General features: G+C 41.9%; 1 protein-coding gene across 9 annotated transcripts in view; it reads right to left on the bottom strand.

The window, feature by feature from the left end:
* Positions 1-494: 494 nt before the first annotated feature.
* Positions 495-20,530, bottom strand: part of osbpl8 (oxysterol binding protein-like 8) — a 372,304-nt gene continuing 352,268 nt past the window's right edge. For all 9 annotated transcript variants that reach the window (XM_072552065.1, XM_072552064.1, XM_072552067.1 and 6 more), the window contains 2 exons: positions 9,474-9,582; positions 495-1,925 (listed from right to left, as the gene is read on the bottom strand). In XM_072552065.1, coding sequence (XP_072408166.1) covers positions 1,790-1,925; positions 9,474-9,582 — 245 coding nt within the window. In that variant the 3' untranslated portion in view covers positions 495-1,789. The remainder of the gene's footprint in view (positions 1,926-9,473; positions 9,583-20,530) is intronic.

Here is a 20,530-nt window from a genome sequence, read left to right as displayed (position 1 = left end):
ACTGTGTCAAGATTCCATGTCAGACTGGGGCAGCTTGACAGTGAGGCCAGTCTTTACTGACTATTTTTAATGTTATGTCATTAACTAAAAATGCTAACTTGCCATTGTTTTACTAAATAATGCATCACCTGGCTAGGCTCACTCACTTTCTCGTTCCTTTTCTTGTTCGTTCAATGTCAAAGAAATCAAGATGATTCCACACTCCCAAGACCTTTAACTCAAGTTCCAATATAACATCAAGAGGATGAATGGTGTGACATTTCAGTTTGATTCAGGCAAAATGCCAGATTCCAAGGCCTTTCTGCCAATGCATCTCATACATCAGCTGATCATAAATTTTTTGTTACGTTAGTGACCATATATATTGTCTTGCAAATGGTTGTTAAAGGAGTGAAATGCTAAGTGCCTGATGCAGATCTCACTGCTTGTCTACTACTGTGTATTACATTGACAACCCACACTTAACCAAAAGTAAATCTCACAAAGACAATAAATGAAAATATTTTTGCTGCTTTATTTGTGTAGATATTTTATTGGTTAAGTGAACCTTGTGAAAATACGGAATTTATGGAAACAAAGGATTTTGATAAATCTTAGTTAACAAAAGACTGTTTTATGAATAAATACATTAGGTATAATTGATAAAACATTCACATGATCCCACCAATGGTTTTCTCCAATCACACATATCCAACTTCTTTTAGTACATAAAAAGTACAACACTGGTCCTTTAAAGCATAATCAGTTTTTGTTTTCAACAGTCACCATAGGTTGATGCAACAATAACATTTTGAAAGATGCTGGTTTAAACACTTTCTAGTTTTACAGAAATAACCTTAATATAATACACCAAGAATAGCAATTACAATGCAATCCTGTTATTTCTACAGGTTGGGACAGAAAAAAAAGTTACACATAACCAAACATGCACAAAACAGGAATAATTGATGCAAAGTCAGGAATAAACTCAACTTGTTAAAGATATGTTCAGATTAATTTTACTGTAAATGACCAGAATAAAATCTATCTTTACAAGCTACCATACAGGTATTAATGGCAGTGTTTGGTCATGACAACTTGAGACATCAAAATAAACTTAAAGACAAAACTCCACATTTGGAATGTTATAAGGCATTTTCCCCTATGGCACAGCCCCATCCTGTTTGTTATTAGTATATACTGAACACACCCCAGTGTGAAATCATCAAGAAGGCACTGCTTTACATTCTTCAACATCCTGTCACAAAAGAATACATTTTGACCTTTTAAATACAAGTATTTTACACTCCAACTAAACATTTATGCTAAGCTCACTTGTCTCTTTTAAGGGACTGTAACACTCATAAACTAAGCACTAGTTAACAGGGAATTCTCAAAACAGCATTCAGAAATTATTCGAAAAGCACTTTTGTATATTGGACGAGTATTTTTGCTGTTAGTGGTATTCTAACGTTTGCACATTATTTAGTTTATGGCTTCTGCTAAAACTGGCTTAACTACAGTTGTAAAAATTGATCCTTGTATCTAGCCAGTTATATATGGAGCATCAACGAGCATGGAGAATTTGTTTTAAAGCATTGCATTTGACTGCAAGATAATTAAATATACATAATATCATACACGCAATGAAAATGTTTTGAAGAATTTTGTCATCAAATTAGAAGCACATTTAGTCCAACATAATGCCTGGCACCCTTATAGTTAGTGATCCACATATAATGAAGAACAAACCTTAAAATAACCGATCCAGGTTGCTCTGATATATGGCTGTGTTTGATTCTGGTCATGGTTAATTGAATATAGAGTTAATAATAATTTGAAGCAGGATAAGGAAGATAATAACCACATAGTCTCTGTGCTGCAAGAGGGAGTGATTTGCATTAGACTGGCTTGCCACTGTTCGAGTCCTCAGAGCTGTCAAACTTCTAAAATAAAGAGTGCACTTTTTAGTCCAAAGGCAAAACACACTGTAATTCATAAGTATTTCACATCTCTAGCCTAGCACTTCTTTTAAGAGAAAAAAATCAACTTATATTTTGATCATGCACCTAAAGTCTCACTGATCCACAGTACCCTGAGCAATATTAACCTAGCAGTCACTACCTTTGCAATTCTTTCATTTTAAACATTACACACATGCCACATAATCATAAACATACTGCTGCTATTGGGGAGCCCTGAACACTTGCATACTTTTCAATTAGGGAGCGTGGAGGAGGATTAGGAGAGGGGAACAATGCAGATGATAATGATAAGAATGAAAAAATGTTTTTATTTTGATAGCACCATTATTGCAGAAAACATGCCTTTTTATTTGTCATGGAATAGGGGCACCTTGATGAATTACTGCAGTGCACCTTAGAGATGGTACACGCTGCTCCCACAGTGCATCAGGGGAAGAGAAACCGATCAAGTTGACTGCTTTGTCCTGGATGTTATTGACCTTCTTGAGCGTTGTTGGAGCTGCACTCACCCAGGCAAATTGAGAGTGTTTCCGTCACATCCCTGAGTTGTTTGCCATTTTGGAGAAGATTTGTAACTCAGGTTATGGATCAGGTTGTAAGTTTGCTCATTGAGCTGGTAATTTGTTCTAGAGATTTTGTCACCATGCTAGGTAACATCATCAGTGAGTTGGTGTTCTGTCTCACTTGCTATTTATCTGTCTTGGTCTGATGTGGTGGGTGTTATCACTTCCAGTTCTTTTTCTGAGAGGTTAGTAAATGGGGTACAAATCGATAAGTTTGTTAATGGAGTTCCGGTTTGAATGCCAGGACTCCAGTAATTCCCCTGTGGGTCTTTGTTTAGCCTGTCCCAGGATGGACGTATTGTCCCAGTCGAACTGGTGTCCCTCCTCATCTGTGTCTATGGATACCAGTGATAGTTGGTCACGTCTTTTGGTGGCTAGTTGGTACTCATGTACATGAACAACGTCTCAGAAAAAGAACCGGAAGTGATATAGAACATAGAACAGTACAGCACAGAACAGGCCCTTCAGCCCACGATGTTGTGCCGACCCCTGATCCTCATGTATGCACCCTCAAATTTCTGTGACCATATTCATGTCCAGGAGTCTCTTAAATGTCCCCAATGACCCTGCCTCCACAACTGCTGCTGGAAACGCATTCCATGCTCTCACAACTCTCTGTGTAAAGAACCCGCCTCTGACATCCCCTCTATACTTTCCTCCAACCAGCTTAAAACTATGACCCCTCGTGTTAGTCATTTCTGCCCTGGGAAATAGTCTCTGGCTATCGCCTCTATCTATGCCTCTCATTATCTTGTATACCTCAATTAGGTCCCCTCTTCTCCAATGAAAAAAGTCCGAGCTCAGTCAACCTCTCTTCATAAGATAAGCCCTCCAGTCCAGGCAGCATCCTGGTAAACCTCCTCTGAACCCTCTCCAAAGCATCCACATCTTTCCCATAATAGGGTGACCAGAACTGGACGCTGTATTCCAAGTGCAGTCTAACCAAAGTTTTATAGAGCTGCAACATGATCTCACGACTCTTAAACTCAATCCCCCTGTTAATGAAAGCCAAAACACCATATGCTTTCTTAACAACCCTGTCCACTTGGTTGGCCATTTTAAGGGATCTACGTACCTGCACCCTAAGATCCCTCTGTTCCTCCACACTACCAAGAATCCTAACCTTAATCCTGTACTCAGCTTTCAAATTTGACCTTCCAAAATGCATTACCTTGCATTTATCCAGGTTGAACTCCATCTGCGAACTCTCAGCCCATCTCTGCATCCTGTCAATGTCCTGCTGCAGCCTACAACAGCCCTCTATACTGTCAACGACACTTCCAACTTTTGTGTCGTCTGAAAACTTGCTGACCCATCCTTCAATCCCCTCATCCAAGTCATTCATAAAAATTACAAACAGTAGAGGCCCAAGGACAGAGCCCTGTGGAACACCACTCACCACAGACTTCCAGGCAGAATATTTTCCTTCTACTACCACTCGCTGTCACCGACCAGAACAGATAAATAGCTAGTGGGACAGAACACCAACGCTTCACCGGAGGCACATTAATGATGTTACCTAGTATAGTGACAAACAAGCTCAGCGAGCAAATTTACAACCTGATCCCTGACTCATGCCTTGTAGATGATGGACAGGCTTTGGAAGTCAGGAAGTGGGTTACTTTCTGCAGAATTCCCAGCCTCTGACTTGCCCTTCTAGCCATAGTATTTATATGGCTAGTCCATTCAATTTCTGAAAACCACCAGGTATCTCATATGAGGGATTCAGCATTGAATGTCAAGTAATGATGGGTCAATTCTCTTCTTTTGGACATGGTCATTACCTAGTTCTTCCTCTGTACTTAGTTTGACTACAGCAGGAGTTTTTCCCCAATTTCCAAAACCAGTTAAAGAAAAATGTACTGTGTACAGTACTGGTCAGCGTACTTGTGAAAGAATGTTATGTTTTGGAAGCAGTTCAGAGAAGGTTTACTAAACTAATGACTGAAATGGGTAGATTGTCTTATGTGGAAATGATAGACAGGGTAGGCTGAAGTTTAAAAGAGTCAGAGGTGATTTAATTGAAACACAGACTATCTCAAGGGCTCTTGACCAGGTGGGAAGGATGCTTTATCGTGGGAGGATCTACAACTAAGAGTCAGAGTTAAAGATAAAGATCAGGAAACCATTCATTTCTTACAGGGTTATGAGTCTTTGGAATTCCCATCCTCAAAATGCAGTGGATGCAGAATCTTTAAATATTTTGAAGGCAGAGGGAGATAGATTCTTGATGACCAAGGGGATGAAAGATTATTGAGGGATATGCAGGAATGTAGAGCTGGGGTTAAAATCAGATGAGCCATCATCTTACCAAGTGGCCTATTCTTGTCCTTTGTTTGTTTGTAAATGGGAATTAGGAATCAAATGGTGATAGGGATGTTCAGAGTAACTGGTCATGCAGCATTGGAACTGCAAGCTATAATTTAGATTTTGTTCAAAATTTTCAATATCCATTTATAACATAGAACATTACAGTGTAGTCCAGGTCCTTCAGCCCTCGATGTTGTGCCGACCTGTGAAACTAATTTGAAGCCCATCTAACCTACACTATTCCGTTCTTGTCCATATGACTATCCAATGATCATTTAAATGCCCTTAAAGTTGGTGAGTCTACTACTGTTGCTGGCAGTGAATTCCATACCCTTACTACTCTCTGAGTAAAGAAACTACCTCTGACATCTGTCCTATATCTATTCATTTAAAGCTATGTCCCCTCGTGCTAGGCATCACCATCTGAAGAAAAAAGCTTTCACTGTCCAACCTATCTAACTCTCTGACTTTCTTATAAGTCTCAATTAAATCACCTCTCAACCTTCTTCTCTCTAACAAAAACAGCCTCAAGTCCCTCAGCCTTTCCTCAGACCTTTCCTCCATACCAGGCAACATCCTAGTTGACAATGGTCCTGACCACAAATGAATTAATTAATTAATGTGATTTCACTGAGAAATCAGAAATTTGAAAGCACATCTTTAATTGCTAACAATGGCCCTGTTATAGCTTGAACATTACTCAAACCATGTCCAAGATAACATGAGCTGAAACCTCAGAACAGCTTCCATCTAGAAGGACACGGGCACACCACCCCCTACAGGCTCCCCTCCAAGTCACTCACTATCCTGACTTGGAAGTATATTACTGTTCCTTCACTATGACTGGGTCAAAATCGTGGAATTCCCTCCCTAAGGACATTGTGGGTCAAACCACAGCACATGGACTGCCATGACTCACGAAGGCCTTCTCAAGTACAAAGTTAAAAATCACACAATACCAGGTTATAGTCCAACAGATTTATTTGCAAGTACTAGCTTTCAGAGCTAGTGCAGGCAATGAACGATGGTCTAGCCAGCGATACCCACATTCCAGGAACGAATACTTTTAAAAAGAAACCTGTCATCCCAAATAACTTAGAAGTACAAAGAGACACAAAGCAGCAGAAAGGTTAAAGGTTCATCTCAAGCAAAGCTAATTTCAAAATAGTCTAACAAAATGACAGGCATTAAAGTAGAGTTACAGCAGCTGTGAAAGTCTGACAAAGCCTCAAAAAGGAAAGATGAAAAATGTTTATTTTTTAACAGCAACAAAACAAGAAATGAAGCTGCCAGAGTGAGTGTTTAAGAACAGAAACAGAGAGCAAACATGATAGTGAGAGAGAGAGAGAGAGGAGGACAGGAGAGGGAGAGAAGGAAAAGGGAGAAAGAAAGAAAGAGGAGGAGAGGGGGTAGAGGTAGATAGAGACAATGGGCAGGGAGTGACAGGGAGGGAGTGGACAAGAGGAGAGGTTGAGGCGAGGAGAGGCAAAGAAAGAGCGGGAAAGGGACAGACAGAGAGAGATGGGGAAGAGGAATAGGATGGAGGAGGGGTTGGGAGGGAGGCAGAGACGATAAGATATAGGAAGAATTTAGGCCATTCGGCCCATCAAATCTGCTCCATCATTCGATCATGGCTAATATGTTTCTCAATCCCATTCTCCTGCCTTCTCCCTCTAACCCATCATCTCCTTACCAATCAATAGCCTATCTCTGTCTTGAATACATTGAATGCTTGGCCTCCATAGCCCTCTGGGGCAATGAGTTCCACAGACTAACCACTCTTTGGCTGAAGAAATTCCTCCTCATCTCACTCTGATGTAGAGCCTTTGGGTTTTAGCCTCTCCTACTCTGGAAACATCTTCTCTATGTCTACTCTATAAATGCCCCTCAGAATTCCCTAAATTTCAATCAGATTCCCTCCTCAATCTTTCAAACTCCATCAAGTACAGACATGCTCTGGGATCATTCTTGCAAACCTCTTCTGGACCCCCTCCAACACCAACACACCCTTCCTTAAATATGGGGCCCAAAACTGCTCACAATATTCCAAATGCAGTCTGACCAAAGCCTTGTGCAGCCTCAGCAGCACATATCTTCCTTTGCATTTTAAACCTCTTGAAATGAATGAATGCTAACATTGCATTTCTTTTCCTAACTGCCACCTGAACTTGCACGGGGGAAAGAGAGAGAGTGAACGAGCATGCGAGAGAAGATGGATAAAAACAGAGATGAGACAGAAGAAATGAAGAGGATATGATAGTGAGAGACACAGAAGGAGAAAAAGAGAGTGTGTGTGTGTGTGTGTGTGTGTGTGTGTGTGTGTGTGTGTGTGTGTGTGTGTGTGTGTGAGTGAGTGAGTGAGTGAGTGAGTGAGTGAGTGAGTGAGTGAGGTGAGTGAGGTGAGTGAGGTGAGTGAGAGAGTGAGTGAGTGAGTGAGAGAGTGAGAGAGAGAGTGAGAGAGAGAGTGAGTGAGAGAGTGAGTGAGAGTGAGTGAGAGAGTGAGTGAGAGAGTGAGTGAGAGAGTGAGTGAGAGAGTGAGAGAGTGAGAGAGAGAGACGAGACAGGAAGAGAGGGAGAGACACACACACGGGGGTGGGGGGGGCGGGGAGAGAGAGAGACAGACAGAGAGAGACAGAGAGAGAGAGAGAGAGAGAGAGAGGGGAATGTAGGAGTGAGGGAAGAGAGAGAGAGAGGAGACATGGAGAGAGGGAGAGACACATTGTGGTGGGGAAGAGAGCGCGTGAGAATGAGGAGAGAGAAAGAAAACAGAGAGAGATGATAAATTAATCTCCATCAATAGGGACCTGGAAATTCCTTCCATTGTATACTGTAAATGGCTCATCAAAGCTCGGGGTGAATGGGTCAGGAACACTCTGCTGTCCCCTACTGGTCCACTGCAGGCAGCGCAAAGTCAATGCGGCACAGGAATAAATTGCAATCTGAGTCGGGGTCTGAGGTGGAATTCATAACTTGGGTGTAGCATGTGGGACACTTTGTGCAAAATAACTGCTCCAACTAAATCCAATGGGGATTTATAGCCTATGCCATGACATCATCCCTTTTTACTAAATGTAAATATGAGAAGGTTCATGATCCATCACCCACAACGGGAGGGGCTATAAAGTCAGTTTAAGAAAGCACCAGAATGCATTTAAGGGATTAGTCAAAAAATGATCAGAGCACAGAAAGACCAATTAGTCAATTAGGTCCATGCCAGCTCCCTGCAGAGCTATCCAATCAGTCCTATTTCTATGCTTGCTCCTCCTACTCTGACAAGTTCATTTTTTTCTGCAGTTCACCCAATTCCCTGTTGAATCACCACCTCTATGTTGCAGGACATTACCACTCATTGAGTAAAGACATCCTCATGTCCCTGCTCTGTATCTTCTGCCCAAACCTGAAAAATCTGTGTCTAGGCTGAATGAAAGAGCATGACCTACATCGAAGTGCACCATTACAACATGGCCAATAGCCTAGGGTTTGTGGTGAAGAAAGTGAAGCAGCCAGGATCAATGCTTCTAACTTCTATCCTCTGTTGTAGTGTGAGCAATGAAATAAGTGAGCATCTCTTTCCAATATCAAAATATTCAAATAAATATGACTTTGCTGAGCTCCTTAGAACCTATCGGTGTCCATGAAACTGTTTTCCGGAATTAATCATCACAAATTTGCAAGTTACATAACCTAAGAAATATCACTCCCATACTCTCCTGTGGGAGGTGAATAAAGTTTGAGGCTACTGTGTAAAAATTAATTATCAGGTAATATCTTAACTGCACCTATTGCACAATATTAGTATCACCTGAATCAGAGGGGCTTGTCAAAGGTACATTGCCTCAAGGGGCTGTCTTGTGGTGCAGTGGTAATGTCCCTATCCATGGACGAGGAGACCCGGGTTCACCTATTCCATAGGTGCGTAATAACATCTATGAACGGGTTGATTAAAAAACAATATTTTTTAAAAAACTGGCTCAAGGCAGGCCTCATCTTTTCAGTCTCCATGCTTCTCTTCATCACCAGATGCTGTCATTGTTCCATCTGTTCAGCATTAATAAAACTTTCCAAAATTGCTATTCAATTTCAATTAGTTATAGCATGGAACAGGCCCTACTCATTTATGCTGACCAGGTTTTCTAAACTGTACTAGTCCCATTTGCCTGTGTTTGCCCTACATCCCCCTAAACTCTCCCTATCCTTGTACCTATCCAAATGTCTTTTAAAACATTGTAATTGCACTTGCCTCTGCCACTTCCTCTTGCATTCCACATACACAACACCCTTAGTGTGGAAACATGACCCTCAGATCTTTTTTTCTAAATCTTTCCCCTCTCACTTTAAACCTCTGCTGTCTAGTTTTGGTCTTCCCAACCCTGGAGAAAAGACCTTTGTTATTCACCCTATCCATGCCCCTCCTGATTTTATAAACCTCTATGAAGTCACCTCTCAGCTCCTATACTTCAGGGGAAAAAGGTTCAGCCTACCCAGCCTCTCCTTATAACTCCAACCCTCCTTATGAATCTCCAAATCAACTTCAAGTAAATCATCTGCCCTGACAGTTTTGGAATTATCAAGAACACAGTCAACCTGCATTACAAATGCCATGCAGAATTCTTTAAATTTAATTTCCAGTTCATACCTGTTGATCTCCTCCTGTGCATGCTTTATTGAATCTATGGCACTCAGAATTTCAGTAAGATCATTTGCTTTCTTCCTCAACCTTGTGCTGTGCTTCGCTGTCTTTTGTTCTGTAAGAAAGGTTGGGACTATTACCACAGACACATCAAACCTTAGAGCTCAGATATTAAAACAGATCAATCTCTCTCAGAACCTGCAAGTTCTTAATATCTTTAAACTTTATAAATTATTTTTACAGTGTCTTTAACATAGTAAATCATCTGTTTCACACAAGGATAATCAGATAACAATTGACAATAAAGAGAAAAAAAATTTGAAGAAACATCCAAAAGCTTCAAGGAGGAGAGAACAGTAGGCAGTGGAAAGGTTTAAGGAGCTTCCACAGCTTTGATCTGGGCAGCTGAAGGCAGAACTGTCAATGGGGGTGAGCAACAGGCAGCTAAAGCAGCACAAGAAGCAGCATAGGAAGAGGACATAATTCTTAGGATGTTGGAACTGGAAGAGGTTACAGAGAAAGGAAGCAGCAATGTCATGGAAGGATGGTAAAGTCCATTAATAGATACAAAAGGAGTCAGTTGTTCAATGCATGTGCATTTCAGCAAACCAAAAAGGATCCTTTATTGGCTCAGGACATCATTGTATCTTCTCGGTGCCATTAGTCTTTTTCAATTTCCGATCTATTCTAGGATTCTCTCTCAAATAGAACAGTATGCATATGAATGAATCTAAACATTGCATCTTTTGAGAAGGAAATTTAAATTGCAGCCCTTGTACTGGAAGTCTAAAGATTCATCATGAGACCTGCAGGGAGGGTGATTATAATTTCTGAAGAATTGAAAAATGAAAATGGATACTATCATGGTATATTGAGCAAGTGGGTCGACACAGTGGCTCAGTTATTAGCACGGCTGTCTCACAACACCCAGGTTTGGTTCCACCCTCTGGTGATTGTGTGGAGTTTGCACATTCTCCCCGTGTCTACATGGGTTTCTTCTGGGTGTTCTGGTTTCCTCCAACAGTCCAAAGGTGTGGAGGTTAGGTCGATTGGCCATTCTAAATTGCCCGTAGTGTCCAGGGATGAGCAGGCTTGTTAGGTTAGTCATGAGAAATGCAGGGTTACTGGGATAGTGTAGTGGGATGTGTCTGGGTGGGATGCTCTTCAGAGTGATAGTGTAGACTTGATGGGCCAAATGGCCTGCTCCCTCATTGTAGGGATTTTATGATGATTCTTTGAGCTCACCTGTCCAAGATCAGAAATGGATCAAGTCAAGGGCAGATATTGCTTGAATCCATAAACTCAATCCAAATTCTGGCCTCTGGCTGAAATTCTGGATCAGATTGCAGGAAGGAGTAGTAAAATCCAGCTGCTATTTGCTGTAATCATTACATTGTCCTCTCATGAGCTGTTCTATCGTTTGGAGAAGCATTGCTGCCTCACACCGACTATTACAAACTGGTGAAATGACAAGCAACATGCAACCAGAGGAAAAGGAAAAGAGATTTGTTGTGTGATTTTAATTTCTTGTTGGGCTGTTATCCTTGACTTGGAATGTTAAACATAAACACATTGAGGAAGGACTTCAATATAAAGCAAAATAGTTCAGATACTGGAAATGCAAAAACTGCTGGAAATACTCATCACTCAGGTAGCTTTCTGTGTAGGGTGAAACAGGATGAATGTTTCGGGTCAATGCTGCCAGACCTGAGCTATACAGCACAGAAAAGACACTTTGAATTTTGATCTTTGTTGTACTTTCTCTCTGGGTTTCATCTCCATCTTCATTTACTCCTCCCCCCCCACCCCATCTTTAGCATACATACCAACAATTTCCTTGCTACAATTAGTCTTGAAAAAGGGTCACTGGACCTGAAACATGAACTCTGTTTTCTCTCCACAGACTTGCTGAGTTTCACCAGCAATTTCTGTTTTTGTTTATGGCATTCCAAATGCTCATCCAAGTACTTTTTAAAAGTTGAAGTTTTTCACCTCAGCTGTTCTCCCAGGCAATCCATTCCAGATTCCCACCACCCGCTGGATGAAAACACCTCTCCTCAATTCCCCTCTGAACCTCCTGTCTTCATCTAAACATTGTGCCCCCTCAATGTTGACCCTTCAGTTAAGGGGTATAGCTACTTCATACTCACTCTGTCCATGCCCCTCATAATGTCACAGACCTCAATCAGGTCCCTGAAATAACTCCACAAAGGCTGGTACCCCATCATCAAGTGTCACTGATCCAGTTCCCTCAGAACCAGGCTCTGAGTGAACATAACCTCTGTCATTCCTGTTTTGTTTAAATTTTATTATCCAGTACAAATGACACAGTTAACGTGAACAGAAATTTACAGGGCAAAGGGGCTGCAAAACCAGACCCCAAACTCCGCCATTCAATCAGTTTTTAGGGAAATGAAGACAAATCTCAAATTCCATTTTCAGTCATTACAAAAATAACAAATATATATATCAGACAGTCCAATCAAATGAGAAACAGTGCATAGAATACAGACTCCTCCCAGCAAGACATGCGTCCCTCCCACCTTCTGGCTACTCTAAGGCAGCCCGCCCCTATGCCCCTTCTGGCTCTCGGTCCGCCCTGACACCTTCAGGCCACCTCTAACACAGCCCATCCTGTTTCCCCAGCCGCACCCCCCACCTCCACCCTCCCCAGGATGACAACGATCAGGATGGCCTACCCACCTTCTGGCTCCCCTAACCGCCTTTTTGTATCTAATGGCTACCTCAAGGACAACTTGCCCCGGTACCTGCCTGCGGTGATAGTGCCAAGGATGGCATACCAACTCCCAGCTCTGTCTGCCCTTACGTACCATCTGGCTCTCACCCATCCTGACACGCCATCCGGCCTGTGGACTGCCCTGATACACTTTTCGGCCACTTCTAGGACAGCCCGTTCCCCTTTCTGGGACAATGGCCCACAAGCCTACTGGATCTCGGCTTGCCCCTACGCACCTTCTGGCTTTTGGCTTCTCCAACACACCTTCCAGCCACCTCTAGGACAGCCTGTCCCGATTACCCCTTCTCAGGATGATAGCACTCAGAACGGCCTACTCACCTTCTGGGCAGCCTACCCATCTTCAGGTTCACAGGACGGCCTATCCAGCCTCCGGCTCTCGGGGTGACAGTTTTTGGGGACCTATCAGTCTTTCAGCTCACAGTAAGGCTTGCCAGACCCAGTGACACACAAGACAGTGCAGGTGATCATCCCAACAAGCAACAAGACAGAATCAATTACCACCAAACAGAATCCATTACCATAAACAGTTCTCTTCAGAATGCAGAGTCCATTGCCAGAAACAGAGTCCTCAATCGAAAACTGAGTCTATTCATGATGCAGAAAATGCACACCCAATAGCACACGTACAGGTGTTCAGTCTCCAGAGGGGCCTGGTCCATCCTCAGAGGACCATACCCACTCGCAGTAATACAGTTCATTGAAAAAGGTGCAGTTAACTCACAGGTTTAGTCTACTCCAACAGAGAAGATCTTCTCCAACATGCAACAAATGCTCACCTCCCAGCACACACACAGGTGTTCAGTCTTTAGAGGCCTAGTCTTCTCACAGGGAGCCAGGCCTTCCAGCTGAAAAAGTGCATTTTCTCACAGGGGCCCAGTCCAAACACTTAAAAAAAAGTGAAAATACAAGCAAAAAAGAAAGAAAACCAGAGTGCAAGGGATAAGCCGTGCCACAAAAACAGCATAGTCCTTTTCTCAAAGTAAATGAAAAGAGTAACACACAGGCTGTAACCAGCCAGCGAAACAACAGCTGCCTAATGGGAACTGAAATACACCTGAAACACATTGACTATGAAGGTCAGCCAATTTAGAAATCAGTCCTCAATAAAAAAGGAATACCAATTAAAGAACTGGCTGTACAGATCAGCCAGTTCAGGAATCAGGTTTCCCCCCAAAAAAACAGAAACCAGCAGCAGTACACATTGGCTGTGTGGCCAGCCAGCTCAAAGCCAGTCCCCTGACACAAATGGAGAGTCTTTGACACTGATCTAGCTCCCTCAGAGCCAGGTCTCAGAGTTAACATAACCTCTGACATTCCTGTTTATCTCTATCAGTCAGGGTTCCCTGATTGGAACAGATTAATAGCTCCAATCAGGGAACTCATATTCTATGATGATTTGGAGGAACTGATTTTGGACTGGGGTAGATAAAGTTAAAATTCACACAACACCAGGTTATAGTCCAACAGGTTTATTTGGAGCCTCTAGTTCTGAACTTCCCCCACCTCAGGAAAAAAAATTTTGTCTATTTATCCTATCCATGCCATTCATGATTTTTATAAACCATCGATAAGGTCACCCCTTACCCTCCAACACTCCAGGGAAAACAGTGCCAGCCTATTCAGCCTGTCCCTATAGTTCAACATCCTTGTAAATCCATTTTGAACCATTTCAAATTTCACAATATCCTTCCGCCAGAAGGAGACCAGAATTGCACACGATATTCCAAAAGTGGCCTAACCAATCTCCTATACAGCCACAACGTGACCTCCCAACTCCTGTACTCAATACTCTGACCAATAAAGGAAAGCATACCAAATGCCTTCTTCACTATCCTATCTACCTGTGTCTCTACTTTCACGGAACTATGAACCTACACTCCAAGGTCTGTTTGTTCAGCAACACTCCCTAGGACCTTACCATAAAGTGTGCTAAGATTTGCTTTTCCAAAACACAGCACCTCGCATTTATCCGAATTAAACTCACCTGCCTCTCCTCAGCCCATTGGCCCATCTGATCAAGATCCTGTTGTATTCTGAGGTAACCTTCTTCGCTGTCTACTACACCTCCAATTTTGGGGTCATCTGCAAACTTATTAACTATACCTCATATATTCACATCCACATCATTTATATAAATGACAAAAAATAGTGGACCCAGCACCGATCCTTTTGGCACACCACTGGTCAGACGCCTGCAGTCTGAAAAGCAATCCTCCACCACCATCCTCCGTCTTCCACCTTCGAGCCAGTTCTGTATCCAAATAGCTAGTTCTCCCCGTATTCCATGAGTTCTTAAATTTGCTAACCAGTCTCCCAGGAAGAACCTTGCCAAACACCTTAATGAAGTCCATATAGATCACATCTACCTCTCTGCTCTCATCAATCCTCTTTGTTATTTCTTCAAAAAATTCAATCAAGTTTGTGAGACATGATACCCCATGCACAAATCCATTCTGACTAGCCCTCATTAGTCCTTGCCTTTCCAAATACCTGTAAATCCAGTCCCTCAGGATTCCCTCCAACAACTTGCCCACTTGCCAATGTCAGGCTCACTGGTCCAGAGTTCCCTGGCTTTTCCTTACCACGTTTCTTAAATAGTGGCACAATGTTAGCCAACCTCTAGTCTTCTGGCATCTCACCTGTGTCTATCAATGATACAAATATCTCAGCAAGGGCCCCAGCAATCACTTCCCTAGCTTCCCATGTGGTTTAGGCTACACCTGATCAGGTCCTAGGTGTTTATCCACTTTTATGTGTTTCAACTCATCAAGCACCTCCTCCTCTGTAATATGGACATTTTACAAAATGACACCATCTATTTCCTTATATTTCACGTCTATCATGTCCTTCTGCACAGTAAACACGAATACAAAATACTCATTTAGCATCTCCCCCATCTCCTGTGGCTCCACACAAAGGCCACCTTGTTAATCTTTGAGAACCCCAATTCTCTCCCTAGTTACTCTTTTGTCCTTAATGTATTTATAAAAACCCTTTGGATTATCCTTAACCCTATTTGCCAAACAATCTCATGTCCCCTTCTTGCCCTCCTGATTTCCCTAAGTATACTCCTACTACTTTTATACTCTTCCTAAGATTCACTTGATCTGTCCTGTCTATATCTGACATATGCTTCCTTCTATTTCTTAACCAAAACATCAATTTCTCTAGTCATCTAGCATTCCCTACACCTATCAGCTTTTCCTTTCAGGAATATACTGTCTCTGGACTCCAGGTATCTCATTTCTGAAGGCTTCCCATTTTCCAGCTGTCCCTTTGCCTGCGAACATCTGCCCTCAATCAGCTTTTGAAAGTTCTTCCCTAATACCATCAAAATTAGCCTTCCTCCAATTTAGAACTTCAACTTTTAGATCCAGTCTATCCTTTTCCATCACTATTTTAAAATCTAATAGAATTATCATCGCTGTCCCCAAGGTGCTCCCCCACTGACACCTCAGTCACCTGCCCTGTCTTATTTCCCAAGAGTAGGTCAGGTTTTGCAGCTTCTCTAGAAGGTATATCCACATACTAAATCAGAAAATTGTCTTGTACACACTTAACAAATTCCTCTCCACCAAAACCCTTAATTCTTTGGCAGTCCCAGTTTATGTCTGGAAATTTAAAATCCCCTCCCATAACCACCCTATTACTCTCATATCTACTTGAAGAAGCTCTTAAGTTTGTAAAAAAACAATGAAAGGGGAGTGGCAGTCCTTCCAGCTCAGCTTTTCTCTCGTTTGATTTGGGTTTTAGCTGTCTGACTGTTGACAGCAAGCAGTCAGTCTTGAGACTGCTGCTCAAAGAAACCACTACAGGAAGAAGGTCTTGCATGCTGAATCTCTCTGCCATCTCTCCCGCAAGACCCTGTGTTTGATTTTATCTTTTTACCAAGGAGGAGCAAGAGAGACACGGAGGAGCAGATTGGGAGGCAGGTTTTGGAAATGGTTAGCAAGGTTAGATCTCGTGGAATACACGAAGAACTAACCATTTGGTTACCGAACTGGCTCAAAAATAGGAGACAGAGGGTGGTGGTGGAGGGTTGGTTTTCAGACTGGAGGCCTGTGACCAATGGAGGCCACAAGAATCAGTGCTGGGTCCACTACTGTTCGTCATTTATATAAATGATTTGAATGTGAGCATAAGAGGTATAGATAGTAAGTTTGCAGATAACACCAAAATTTGAGGTGTAGCAGACAGCAAAGAAGGCTACCTCAGACTACAGTGGGATTTTTTATCAGATGGGTCAATTGGCTGAGAAGTGGCAGATGGAGTTTAATTTAGATAAACATGAGATGCTGGATTTTGGGAAAGCAAACCTTAGCAGGATTTATACAGTTAGTGTAAAGTCCTGGGAAGTGTTGCTGAACAAAGAAACCTTGGAGTGCAGGTTTGTAGTTCCTTCAAAGTAGAGTTTCAGGTAGATAGGATAGAGAAGAGGTGCTGGCAGGTGGGACTAGATTAGGCTGGGATATCTGGTTGGCATAGACGATTTGGACCGAAGGGTCTGTTTCCGTGCTGTACATTTCTATGATTCTATGACATGGAAAGGGCAACAGAAATGAAACAGTTTGAATTACTATTAAAAGCAGAGGCAAGAGAAAAAGAATGAATTACTTTAGCAGAACAGCAAGAGAGACAGATGGAGATGAATATCTGAAGGTAAGCTTAGTGAGGAAAAGAGTGAGGATGAGCAAACCCATGGTAGCCAAAGACCTTGTAAGAATCTGTTTAAATAAGTTTAAGCATTGCCTAAATTTAATGAGAAAGGTGTAGAAACATTTTTCATCTCATTTGAAAAGATGGCTAAACAAATACAGTGGGTAGTGACCATGTGGGTTATGTTGATCCAAATGTAACTTGTAGGTAAAGCTAGTGAGGTATTCATATTACTATCAGAGGAGGTATCTGGGCGTATGAGGAGGTGAAGAAAGCCATTTTATGTGCATATGAGCTTGTGCCAGAAGCTGACTGACAACGTTTCCGGAATCTAAGGAGTTTGAAAGGATCAAACAAAATAATTTTGACAGGTAAATAAGGGCATTAAAAATGGAGCAAACCTCTGATGCTCTTAGAGAGAAGATTATTTTGGAGGAGTTCAAAAATTCACTTCCTGAAGTAGTGAGAACTCATGTGGAACAGCAGAGAGTTAAGACGGCAAGATTAGCAGCTGAAATGGCTGATGATTATGAGTTGGCCCATAAATCAAAGTTTGGCTTCCAAAATCAATTTCAATCCATGAGGGATGGAAATTGGAGAAAAGAGAAATCTTCATGTGGAAAGGGAAAGGTAGATCTCTGAGAAAATGATTAACATAACTTACCACAGGGTAAAAAGGAAACCCTTGAGGGGAAAGCAAAGTTAAAAAGCTCCAGTGTTTTCACTGCACCAAAGTAGGCCACATTAAATCAGTGCTGGTGGGTTAGGAAAAGCACTGGGAAGTCAGATGTAGGAAAACAGGAGAGGCCAAAGAATTTTGTTAGAGTGGTCATGGAAAGAACAGTGGAAGCTAGAAAGCAGCACCAGAATGTACAAGCTGGTTGGGGTTGGGTAAGGAGGAAGTGCTAGATCTTCTTAAACCATACACTTGTGAAGCTAAACTTTACTCGCATAGGCCAGGAGCAGCAGGTAAAGAGGCAACAATATTAAGAGATACAGGATCCTTGCAATGCCTGAAGTTGAAAGGTGAAGAGATGTGTACCTCAGAAGGACTACTGCCAGAAAAGGTACTAATAACAAGAATTCACGGTGAGGCAAGAAGCACTCAATTATATAGTGTCAGGTAGAGTGTCCAGTGAAGAGTGGAGAAGTCGTGGTAAGAGTACTTGACAAACTCTCAGCTCCAGGAATACAATTTGTCCTTGCTAATGATATAGCTGAACCATGCAGGACAAATATCCTGGGATTTTTTTCCTGACTGTGTAGTAACAATGTTACTAAATCACCAGTTGAAACAAGAGACTTCAAAGAACACAGATAAGGAAGTTGAAGTGGAATTAGCAGAGACCCTGTTTGATCAAATGATTGATACAAAGCAGGAGCAGACAGATGACAAAGCAGACATCTTTAGCTCAGATAAATTATCTGAATTACAGCAGAAAGGTGAAAAACTAAACCAACTGTATCAAAAGGCATACATGGAAAAAGAATCTGAATATATCCCTGAATGCTGCTATTTTAAAAATGATGTCTTCATAAGGAAATGGAGACCATCACATATTCAGACAGATGAGAAATAGGCAGAAGTGCATCAACTCATGTTATCAGTGGATTACAGAAAGGTGGAGTTGCAGGTGGTGCATCAACTACCAGTAAGGGGGGTAATTTAGGAGTGAGAAAAACGCAAGCTAAAATACAAAAACATTTTAACTGGCCTGATCTGCGCAGGGATGTAGATGAATTTTGCCAGACATGTCATAGATGTCAGGTAATTGGAAAACCATAGGCAGTAATAAAACCCACAACTTGAACACCTATTCCTGCATTTGAGGAACCTTTTACAAGCATCTTAATTGATCCCTTCCTAAAACAAAAAGTGGGAATCAGTATTTGTTAGTAATAATGGATGTGTCCACCAGATTTCCAGAAGCTTTTCCATTACACAAAATCATAACTAAAAGGATTGCAGAGAAGTTACTCAAATCTTTCACTAGATACAGACTATCTACAGAGATACAAACACATCAAGGCTCAAACTTTACATCAAAATTATTCAAGGAAGTTATGGACAGCTTCAGAATAAAACAATTCAAGTCTACTGCATACCATCCAGAATTACAGGGAGTGCCAGAAAGGTGGCATCAGCCATTAAAGACTATGTTGAGGGCATATAGTCAAGACTATTTAGATGATTGGGATAAAGGAATTCTGTTTGCATTTTTTGCCATCAGAGATGCATCAAATGAATTGGCCAGATTCAGACTAATTGAATTAGTTTTTGGGCATGAAGTGAGAGGACTGCTAAAATTGATTACAGGGAAATTGGCAAGTCAGAATTCAGAGACAACATATTTGGGCTATGTATGTCAAGTTTTAGGGAATGATTAAGTAGAGTGGGTGAGTTGGCTAGACAGCTTTTAAAAGTATTAACACCATATGATGAAACTAGAAGCAGACAAGAAATCAAAAACGTGCAATTTTGCTGTTGGAGATAAGGTGTTAGTGTTACTTCCAGTGACAGGTGAACCTTTAAAAGCAAGGTTATTGGACGAAAGGAAATTTCAGGATGAAAGGAAGTTGAGTGAGGTGAACTATTTGATAAGGTCTCCAGAGAGAATGAAATCTCACAGTGTGTGTCATGTGAATACGCTCAAAAGTTATTGTGACAGCGAAGGAAAGCCAAAGGAGACTGCGTTTTTGGTTACAACGCAGAGGGAAGAACCAAATTCACAGGATTCCGAATGAGACATTCCTCAAAGTAAATTGAACAATGAGCAAGTTGTCAAAAATTGGGATAAATTATGGAATAACCTTCCAGAAGAAAAGTTAAATGGCCTGGAAAAGAGTTATTGCTATTGCATGGTGCAGGCTACCGTCCCGACCTGTTTCAAGAGGCCAACATCATCCCTGTGCCTAAGAAGGCTCATGCAGCATGTCTCAGTGACGACTGCCCACTGGCCCTAACTTCGGTGGTCAAGAAGTGCTTTGAAAGGTTGGACATGGTATTAATCAACTCCAGCCTCCCCACTACTCTTAACCCACTCCAATTTGCCAACAGATACACGTCAGATGCCATATCATTTGCCCTTCACTACTCCCCAGAACATTTTGACACCAAGAACAGCTACATAAGAATCCTACTCATTGACTACAGTTCAACCTTCAACACTATTATCCCCTCGAGACTGATTACTAAACTTACTGATCTCAGACTAAGCCCCACTCTCTGCAACTGGATCCTCAGTTTCCTAACCACAGGCCACAATCAGTGAAGGCTGGGGACAATATTTCATCGTCTTAACACTCAACACTGGAGCCCCCAGGGATGCGTACTTAGCCCCCTTACTGTACCTCACTGTATACTCATGACTGCATCGTCAAATACCAGACTAACGCCATCTACAAGTTCACTGATGACACCACCATAGTCAGTCGAATCTCGGATGGCAATGAAACAGACTACAGACGGGAGGTGGAAGACCTGGAAAAATGGTGCACTGAGAACAACCCAGCTCTCAATGCCGGCAAAACCAAGGAACATATTATTGACTTTCGGCGGCATGTTACTCATGCTCCCCTTCACATTAACAGCACAGAGGTGGAATGAGTGGAGAGTGTCAAGCTCCTGGGAGTGGTCATCCACAACAAG

The sequence above is a fragment of the Chiloscyllium punctatum genome, chromosome 32 (genome assembly GCF_047496795.1).
Source record: "Chiloscyllium punctatum isolate Juve2018m chromosome 32, sChiPun1.3, whole genome shotgun sequence".
NCBI classification, from domain to species: domain Eukaryota; kingdom Metazoa; phylum Chordata; class Chondrichthyes; order Orectolobiformes; family Hemiscylliidae; genus Chiloscyllium; species Chiloscyllium punctatum.
The sequence above is the reverse complement of the archived record's forward strand: the minus strand, read 5'-3'. Positions and strand labels throughout refer to the sequence as shown.